Genomic DNA, 10,948 nt, shown 5'->3' on the forward strand with positions numbered 1-10,948 from the left:
CTCTTTCCATCTTTCTCTCGGCCTAAAATAGTGAAAAATTTAAAACCGACATCTACACTTTGTTTTGGTTGGAGACGTCCTCAAAGTCTCCCGAAAATTTGCTTCATATTAAAGCAACAAAGCTCAGAGTTATATTTAAAAAAAAAAAAGACAGTGGGATGAGGAAACAATGAAGAGGGAATTAAAATGATGGGGTAATATTGGGATATATAGGGTATAAAGTAAACGTGAGATGAAGCGCAGGGTCCGGAAAGAGTGAAACGCTGCCCGGGGTGAGTCTGTCTAACACTGCAGACTGTGTGGCAACTGCGGCCTCATTACCTCACTGGCAATGAAGTTTCAGCCCTGCCTTTTAACACAGAGGAAATGTGTGTGTGTGTTGCAGTGAGAGGAACACAGTGTTGGTTTGTGAGGGGGAGAGAAACAAAGAAAGAGGGTGAGAATATGTGTTTGCGTACCCAGTGCCAGGATGACTGTGGTGTGCCGACAGCTTTCCAACGCTCCAACCTCAATCACGTTCGTCGGGTGTCGCGAAACACCTCGCGGTGTCTGTTGCTATGGCCATTAGTCTCCAACCGCACGTAGATATAAGCCAAGATAATAATACATAATCATTAAATGCTGTTATAATGACAAGCCACCGTGATGCCTACGTCGCAGTTTGGCAAACTGAACAAAGTATTGAAGTAACTATATTTAACACTTTTAAACTTAAGCCTTTTTTGTTGAGTGCTATATAATTGCAATGTGACCTTCCGAAGGCTGTGAAATTTAGTCAAATGCATCTACCACTTTAAGGACAAGTACTAAAAAATAAACTTTGCTGAAAATGTGCTCACCCCTCAGGCCATCCAGATTTAGATGAGATTGTTTCTCCATCAAAACAGATTTGAAGAAATGTAGCATTACATGACTTGCTCACTAATTGATCCTCTGCAGTGAATGGGTGCCGTCAGAATGGGAGTCCAAACAGCTGATAAAACATCACAATAATCCACACCACTCCAGTCCATCAATTACCATCTTGTGAAGTGAAAAGATGCGTGTTTGTAATAAACAAATCCATCAAGACATTCTTAACTTCAAACCGTTGCTTCGCGTTAAAATACGAGTCCTCTGTCCATAATATTGCTTTGATACTGAGTAATTCTCTCTGAACCAGGAGAGAAATATGCGCATGTCAAGCACCGTTTACAAGTGAAAAAAGATAATAAATTTGTCAGTGGATTTTGATGTGAGAGGACAACAGGTGATGGACTTTTCACTGGAGGTAGCGTCATTATGAACTCGTATTTTGGCCAGAAGTGGATTGGTGGATTTGTTTCATACAAACACACAGCTTCACTTCACAAGACATTACATGATGGACTGGAGTCGTGTGGATTTTTTGTGGATTATTGTGATGTCTTTATCAGCTGTTTGGACTCTCATTCTGATGGCACCCATTCACTGCAGAGAATGAAGAAACAAAGTCATCTATGTCTTGGATGACCTGAGGGTGAGCACATTATCAGCGAATTTTCCTTTTTGGGTGAACTGACAAAGACAAATCTGTCATCTTTTACTCACCCTCATTTTTTATCAGTTGAACACCACAGAAGTGCTTTTTGTCCATACAATCAAAGTCTATGGGGTCTAATATTGTTTTGGACCCCACTGACCTATATTATATGGACAAAGAAAGTTGAAACATTCTTTAAAATATCTTCTTGAGTGTTCTGCAGAAGAAATAACGTCATTTAGGTTTGGAACGAGTTGAGTATTTCCTACGATTTTTTTGTGGAAGGATACTGTGCGCATTGTGGATACTGTAGCCTTGGATTCTGGCACGCTGAACTGCATGAGAGTGTGTACATTTTAAACTATAAGCTTACATGCATTGTGTTGATGTCTTCCGCGTCTTGTTTTCTTGCCTCTGCAAGTACTCCAGCCTACATGCTTGGCCGGCTGATGTATAACACAAGGCCTTGACTGTGAACAACCTTGTTTGTTGGAACTATTGGGTTTGTGTTTAAATGCGGAGGACATGGATGAGTAAATTAGCGAGAGTGAGATATCTTACCATGTCATGCCCTTGTGTGGTATTATACGAATCAGCGTGTTCAACATTATACGCTCATTGAGGGATTCTGAATGCCTGCCATAGTACACTTCAATAATATGATATGAATTTTCATCATTGATGTAAAAGGTTTCATCAATGACCAGAGCTCAGCTATACAAATTAAGCGTTCATTACATTATTCCAGTATACATGCATTGTCAATTAGTTAGTAGGGATGTGCAAAAAAAAAAAAAAACTACCCACCACTAGTTGGTGGGTTGCCTGCATAAGAACTCAACTAATCTGTTTTACAGAAACCCTAATATTAGGCTGGTTTCAGGTTCACCTACGTGTTTCTTTAGAGACCTTTAACTAGTCTGCTCCAATAACTGACTAGTTGGACAACCTGTGTGACCTATCCCTACTAGTTAGCCTAAACCCACAGAAACCATGCTAAAATGTGAGTAACAAACGCGTTCTATGACAAAAAGCTAAATAGGGAAAGTGAACTTTTAACAAAATGGACCATTTGGAGAATGGTTTAAACTCACTAACACACAATATTTCTTTAATTACGTCACAAGGCATTTTTTGTCTTCATGTATGTAAACAGTTGGCTATAATTAGACTTAACATTAAGTAAAATATAATAAATTCTCTCTTTTAAATGTAACTAAATATGCGAAAATAAGTTTGTCTGTCGTGAGAACGTAGGCTATTTGTAGTACGTCCATAGCTTCGAACCACTATTCAGACTCTGAAGCTGACATTCAAATATGTATTCAAAATAACTCACCCATCACACCCGGGTTCTGTCACGAAATGGGAAGTTAACAGTCAAGAGGTTATTTACATGAATTCTCACCGCAAACACTAAATCGGGTTTGCAAATGGAAATATTCCCGTAATCTAGTCAAATCTGCTTGGTTTGATGCTGAAAGTCGCCGTGTGAAAACAGACGGGGTTTGGTGTCTATCTAGTGGATAATCTTGGTATTGCACATCTATTCCAGTCCGAATGAAAAATAGGCGGGAAAAAGCATATGAATCGAGATTTCTTGTTTTCCTCACGTTCTGAACATTAACGGAACAATAGTTGAAACTGTTAAACCGCTAACCATGTTAGCCCACTGTTCGACCCACTTGAACCAGATAGACACCATGCGTTTCCCACATGAAAAAATACTATAGTAATGTATAATACTATAGTGTTTTTGAACCATACTATAGTAAAGTGTATTATACTGTATATATTATAGTATTTACAACACTGTTAATGAATGCTACAGCATACTGTAGTATTAACTATAGTGAACTGATAAACTGTAATAAATACTGTAGGATACTTTAGTTTTTTTTTTTGTTGTAAACTGTAGTGTGTTGTAGTATAATATACCCTATAGTTGTAGAAAACTTAGTACAGTATTGGGTAAGGTAATTTGTTTATATTACTATAGTTGTTATATTACCACAGCAACTATAGAATTACCACAACAAATTAATTCAAGTACTTTACTATAGTATGGTTAACCCAACGCTGGGTTATATTTAACCCAGCATTTTTTAGAGTGTACTATAAATTACTATAGTATTTTTTCATGTGGGACAGTGGATCCATAAACAAATGATTTAGTAGTAGTTTCTAATGATTTGTTTAAAACTCTCATTTTCTATTAAATTAGTTAAATGTACAGTACAAAGTACCATGGTACTACTGTTACATGAATACTGTACTTTTTTTAATCAATATATTTATTATTTTCACATCAACAATTTACAGAATCGGTATAATATGCAAGTAAACATTCTTTTCTAATGAATGCTGTATTTAGTAGGCTAGCCTACCATATCAAATGGATGTACCATCTCTGATACCATTACTGTAGCCTACCATGATACTGCCACAGTGGGCTATTTAAGACTAGCCAGGTCGTGCTTCATTAAAGGTAGACAGGTAGAAGTTAAATAGACTGTTAGGGATTTTAAAACGTCCAAATATTTATGTGTCATGAGTTTTAGAAGTGACAGCACAATGATGTCACACAGCAAAAGAGGTCAAGAACTGCTGCCGATGTTAAAAAGTGCTTGACCGACTTCTCAAAACACCTCATAACCAGCTTTTAAAAGAGTGGTTCTTAGAGACTCCGGTCTGAGAAATCATCAGCTTGTTAGTGTTAAAATTTGAAAGTATTTGGGAATGCCTTACATTCCCGTGCTTAATGTTTTTCTCCCAAGGACCTGGATTTCCACTGCGTGACAGTTGGCAGGTGTGACATGAAAGTTTTCTTTTTAGAACTTAGAATAGTAATGGCTATTAATTAATTAATACAAAATTAATATTAATACAAAATACAAAATAAAAAATTAATTAATACAAATTGCAAAGCAGATTGAAAGTTGCTTCTAACCTCTCCCACCCCAGAACCACAAAATGACTGTAAAACGATTTAAACAGCTTTACAGCTCAAGTAATACAAGTTGTCACTGTCCATTTTTAAAAGATGAATTGTGAAATGTGTAGCAAGTGCTTTTATAGAACTTTAAGCTTCACATTTCTATATTTAAAGCCTCCAAAAATCAGCCCCATTCAGTTCCATTGCAAATGGCTCTCTATTTTTTGTATTTTTTATTTATTTTTAGTCAAAAGGAGGGACAAATTGAAATAATTTCTGTGGTAATCAACATTATGCCACTAATGCTGTCAATTGAACTTCTTTTAAATATTCCTTTGAGCTTTTCACACTTTAAATGAACTCAGGGTCATTTTAACTATGGGTCAACATAATTCTGCATGATTGATCTTGTTGCAAGTTGCACTTGGTTCATATAATAATAAAATCCAAGTAGTCAGGGTTTTGCAAAAACTGCATCTTATTTACATATTTACAAAACTAAAAACATTAATTGGACAGTTTCTCAACTCTACCCACTCCTTAGCTAACATAATAATACCGTTTGTCAGTTATGTGTCATTTAAAAGACAGTTATTGAAGTACATGTCCTCCTGGAGTAACGTGAGGGTTACTCTGTGGAATAATGATTAGATGGTTCCTTCAGAACAACTCTGAAAACACAGTTCACCTACAGTGCAACTACTGTTAGCATGCAGGCCTTCACTGTTCACACTACCTCCAGCTATAATTAAAAATTAGGTTCATATAATAATAAAATCCAAGTAGTCAGGGTTTTGCAAAAACGGCATCTTATTTACATATTTACAAAACCAAAAACATTAATTGGACAGTTTCTCAACTAAAACAAGTTGCATGCTCGTTCTGTCAATTAAATTGATTAATTTAACTAAACTCTTCCATCACTGCACTGTACTTTACATGTTTCCCTCATATGCTGAAACTAAATCCAGTGCGTGAGTTTCTGTGACTGTATTCATAAAAGTGCATGAATATTTAATAAGGCAGGCATTGTTTACCTTATGATTGGATGGTAAACAACTGATGTTCTAGCAGCATGTTATTTGACACTTGCATGCCTTTGGCACTGCAAAAGAGCTTCATAAGTCAGAGTTAACAGCGGAATGCAAAAACTGCATCTTATTTACATATTTACAAAACTAAAAACATTAATTGGACAGTTTCTCAACTAAAACAAGTTGCATGCTCGTTCTGTCAATTAAATTGATTAATTTAACTAAACTCTTCCATCACTGCACTGTACTTTACATGTTTCCCTCATATGCTGAAACTAAATCCAGTGCGTGAGTTTCTGTGACTGTATTCATAAAAGTGCATGAATATTTAATAAGGCAGGCATTGTTTACCTTATGATTGGATGGTAAACAACTGATGTTCTAGCAGCATGTTATTTGACACTTGCATGCCTTTGGCACTGCAAAAGAGCTTCATAAGTCAGAGTTAACAGCGGAATGAAATGTTACTTAACCTATGGTTAAAAAGAAATTAACCTAGAGCTAAGTGTAGAATTAAAATAATTTTCCCCAACACACAGAATTTTTAAAGGGGTCATATGATGTTGCTAAAAATAACATTATTTTGTGTATTTGGTGTAATGAAATGTGTAACACTCCAAAGAGAAAGGAAAATTGAAATCGCATAATATGACCCCTTTAAAAGGTAAAGGAGAAAACAGAACCAGACATGGACACATTTTTGGTCTAAAGTTGCACTTTAATCCTAACACTTATTGGCTGTTTGGCCCCCTCCCTTCTTTGCCCACCCCGTTCCCACCCCATACAACAGGCACACAGAGAGCGATGAGTAACAGACAGTTCAACAGTTCTGAAACAAAATCCAGATTCAAATCCAGAGCGGATTACAAATTCCATGATGAGCTTCTGAGGTAAGAGTGAGACACACTGACAGAGAGGAAAAGGATCTTCGCAAAAACGCAGATACAGAGTCGAAAGTGACCATCGTCATGGAGTTAGCATCGTCACCAACATCAAATGTCCAAAAGAGAAGCGGGTATGTGTTCTGAGAACAAAAGTAAAAGCATCTGCATGTTTCCTGACAACATGTTACGGCAGAACTCTTTGGTTTCAACTCTTGAGGTTTTATAGCATGAAAGTCTTCCTTTGTTGACCTAATCAGTTACCTTTGGATTGAAGCTGTAGTAGCTCAAGGGAAACAAACTGGAAAAACATGTTGCACTGGATATTAATTTAAACGCAGTCAAAATAACTGAACAAACTGTTCTAAGTTCTAATTTGAATGTAGCTAAGATAGAAAATTCCGATACTTCCGTTTAAATGTGAGATTTACCTCTATTTGGCAAAGCAAAACAACAGAACATACTGCACAAAATGACAACGATGCAGTCGTGGACATTCCTGCTGTAAATGGTTGAAGAACAGTTTTGCGTGTGCATGTCTACAAGAACATCCATGCATTTGAGCGCGTCTAGCATGTGAGAGGTCCCGCAGTAGAGGTTTAACTTTGGTATCATTCAGGGCCCTCTACGGCAGAGCCGTCCGCACACACCAACACACAGAGATATATACAAAAAAAAACAATCACATGAGCAACGTACACATAGAAAACCAAAATCTGCCATCAACTGTTCTTCAAAACCAATCCAGGGCTGGATATTTTTACCGGATTTAGGATAGATAATCTGGGGAAATCTGTGAACCTTTATACTCACGCGAAAAAGACACTAAAAAGACCCTCTCCTGAGCAACATCTCCTCTGCTCCCCTTTGTCAAATTCTTAAAGCTTTTTATCCATCTATTTGGCATTTCTAATCAAACATGAGGTATATGCAGAAGCGTATATCTCTCTCACTCTTTTTCCCTCATCCAACGCATATTAAAAAAACGAAGCAAAATCGAAATGAAAAGAAACAGTTGGAACGAGAGTTATACTTAAAATTAGCCCATGAATGTACATTACATTGACTAAATGTGAGAGATATAGTTTAGGGACTTGTCATCTCTCGAAAGCGGTGGACAAATTTTTTGAAAAGGTGCCCACAAAAACAACAGTTTTAGTAGCTAGTTTTGGTTTCAAAAACTTAAGTTTGTCTTCAGATAAACAATGACACTTGCTTTTTTCCTGAAGCTACCCCACATTTTGCCCAGTTTGGTTTTCCGAAAATTAAAAAAAGACCGAATCGATAAATGAAAATGCTATAAATACATAAATAAGCCAATAAATAAGATGAAGAGTTGGAAACATAAATCATCGATACACCGTCCCCTCACACAATAAATACAAATTTTTGAGGGAAAAAAAATCAAAGAGAGACAATTTAAAGCTTTTGGTCTAAAATCAAGTCATCATCATCATCAACATTTCATAAGGACTATTTTTATCACATCCTTTTTTTTTTTTTTACATTAGCAATAGTAAGCAGTTGAACATAGATTTTTTTTCCTACAAAATCTATCAAAGCACTAACAGGTACATTCCCTCTAGAAGTGTAACGTCAACTGGATTTCCAGTTGCTTTTAAACCCCCATCCCACCCCGTCCCACCCACCTCTACATTTCTCCTTTGTCCGCGTTTTTGTTTGCATCTAAGATCACATAGTCAACAGTTTCGCCGACACACCGAGCGAAAGTTACGTTGGCTTACCGGTCGTGTTTCGGTTTGGTTTCCATGCTGGAGATGAGCTTCCACATTACACACGTCTCCCTATCTCTCCTCGAAGAGACCTAGCACCAATACGGTCTTTCTCCACGTGTTGTGCATTGGTTAGGTTGCTATTTGGTGTCAAAAAAGAAAGGTTTTCGCTTTTGGTATGTCTTCAGTTTTGGCTTATTGTTTCACAACATTCACAATCGAAGCAAAACTTGGAAGCTACATGTTCACAGTATTGTTTCAAACCGCCTGATGAGGGAACCCCCCCTCGGCATGATCAATTCAAAATGACGAAACACAAAAAATGAAAATAGGCAATACGTCACCCCATTATCCCAAAAATATAAAGCAATGAGACGAGTCATACAGCATAAACAGACAGACTGAGAGGAAAAAGCAATAAAACAAAATATATACGTTTATATATATATTCTGATGTTCCGTTCAATGAGGTTAATAAATATTCTCCCGTCCAGGAAGGAGAGTGAAAGCAACGACTTAACGGAAAGAAGGAGGGAGGAGGTGAAGGAATGATCTTCTGGTCGAAGCCACGTTGAGTCTTGCTACACTAAACACCTCCTCCTCGTGCACCTCCTGTGGTCCACTCCTAGTATTTGGTTTCATTCCATTGAGTAAAGCTCAGTTGGTTTTGGTTTGGTTTCATTTTTGGTTTAATCCATGTGTTGGAAAAATAAAAATAAGTGACAATGGCGACAACATCACATGTCTCCCCTCTGCATCACGGTTGTTGGATTTCCCCCTGCGAATTTCCTCAGATCCTCTTCAGTCGCTGCTCCTCTTGCTTTTCTTCATTTGGCCCATGTTTTTTGTCCGAGGCACAGGAGAGGGGGTCCAGAGAGGATGGAGGGCAGGGGTTTAGGGGATCGGGGGATTCGTTTTTATATTTCTCCTTGTGTATGTTGTTTTGTTTTTTTTTGACATGTCTGAGGTCTTGTCGTCTGAGCACTTTACAGCTGACGCAAAAGGCCAGACAAACGCTTTGGTATCCAAGAAAAGTGAGTCAAAGTTTGAGGCATGGACGCGTTTCCAGCAGATGATCAGTGATGGAAAGGGAATCGGGAATGTGTGTCACAATAAGTGTCAGTGTATATGTGTGTGTGTTATACTGTTGAAAGTGGGAAAAAATCCCTCTAAATTTGTTTGCCGTCATGTTTTTCATTGTAAGTTTGACAGGAAAAAATGCTGAAAATATTATGGATCAAAAGTGAAAATGGAATGAAAAAGAATGAGAAAATCTAAATCCTTGGTAGCAGAGGTAGATTGAGAAATACATTTACAAATAGTTAAAAAAAAGAAAGTTTAAATTATAGGGGTGCATGGAAAAATGTTTTTTGGTGTTGTGTAGAGTTAATCTGATCCCGGACAAGTCAGGTTTCAAAGTCTTAGGTAAAGCTTTTCTCTCCGATTTTTTGGTTTTGGTTTTTGGTATTTTGGTTTTGGCATTTTTTGTCTTTGTGAGTCTTTCCATTCTTCCTCCATGTGTTTATTTTTTGGTTTCTCTTTCTACCGTCCAGTGACACTTGTCAAATGTCCTTCCTTTGTTCCATTCGCTGCCACCCGTTTTCCTTTTTTGTTGTTGTTTCTTCGCAAAGTTTTTTGGCTCTCGACCCTGCCCTCAAATTCATCTGTTCGTGTAGGTTTGTCTTTTTCCATTTGGAAAGGAATAAATGTACATTCTCAAAGTAGCTCCGTTGAAGCCACCTCTCCACGCTGTATAGGTCAATTTTTTGGTTTAAACAGTCCCCCGTTATCCTGTTCTCTCCTTATCCCTGTTCTCTTCTGCTCATTTCTCTGTATTTTTGGCATTAAAAGACATAACGAGAGAGAGAGAGCACAAGAGAGAAATGGAGGGAGGGAGAGATGGCTTTGGTTGAAAAGGCGAGTCTTGTCTGTCTTCTTTCTTCCGCCCCTCTGACTCCCCTCAAGTGCAGCAGGTTGGTGTGGGCGTCACTCAGCCATGGCTCCGCCCAGAGTGGGTGGTGAGGCTTCGCCTAATGAGCAGAAGGAGGCGGGGCTTGAGCAGGGGGAGACGGAGCAGGAGTCTGGGCTTGTGCCGCTGGCACCAGGAAGCGGAGAAGCCCTGGGGGTGCCGACCAGACCCATGCCTGCGCTCCTCGCCAGGGGCAGTAAAGTGGGGTGGTTTAGGAAGAGGGATGGACGAAGTCCAGCTCCTGGACCTCCAGCTCCACCCAGGAACAATTGACCGCCTCCCTCAAGAGCGGAAATGGGCATCTGCCCACCACTGGCAGCCAGGGCTGTGAAACAGATGAGAGAAGAGAGGGGAAAGAGAGCAAATTAGGGCATACAGTGCATATATACTCGTACGATGGCTGTCTGATGACTCTTTTCCACCAAAAAGGTGCCGGTGCTTTTGAAAAAAGTTTTGCTCACCAAAGCTGCATTTATTTGATCAAAAATACAGTAAAAACAGTAATATTGTGAAATATTATTACAATTTACAATCACATTTTTATTTATTTATTTTTTAAATTTATGCTAAAATGCAATTTATTCCTACGTTCACAAAGCTGAATTTTCAGCATCATTACACCAGTCTTCAGTGTCACAAGATCCTTCAGAAATGATTCTAATATGCTGATTTGGTGCTTAATATTGCTTAATATTTTTGTGGAAATGTCTTTACAATCATTTTTGATTAATTTAATTTATTCTTGCTGAATGAAAGTATCAATTTATTTCAAAAATGTTTCTTACTAACCCCATTCTTTTGAAAGGTAGTGTAATTTATTTTTGTATGTTTTTTAATATATAACAAAAAAAATATACAATTAATATAAATAAATTAAAATGTATTATATATATAT

The 10,948-nt window shown here is 37.8% G+C and overlaps 1 protein-coding gene across 1 annotated transcript in view; it reads right to left on the bottom strand.

The window, feature by feature from the left end:
• Positions 1 to 9,030: 9,030 nt before the first annotated feature.
• LOC107666349 (POU domain, class 2, transcription factor 2-like) overlaps positions 9,031 to 10,948 on the bottom strand; it is a 69,265-nt gene continuing 67,347 nt past the window's right edge. Inside the window, exon 16 of the mRNA XM_016457612.1 lies at positions 9,031 to 10,378. Within this exon, the coding sequence (XP_016313098.1) occupies positions 10,071 to 10,378 (308 nt within the window). The 3' untranslated portion in view covers positions 9,031 to 10,070. The remainder of the gene's footprint in view (positions 10,379 to 10,948) is intronic.

Source organism: Sinocyclocheilus anshuiensis, unplaced genomic scaffold (genome assembly GCF_001515605.1).
Source record: "Sinocyclocheilus anshuiensis isolate Anshui unplaced genomic scaffold, SAMN03320099.WGS_v1.1 scaffold868, whole genome shotgun sequence".
Classification (NCBI taxonomy): Eukaryota; Metazoa; Chordata; class Actinopteri; order Cypriniformes; family Cyprinidae; genus Sinocyclocheilus; species Sinocyclocheilus anshuiensis.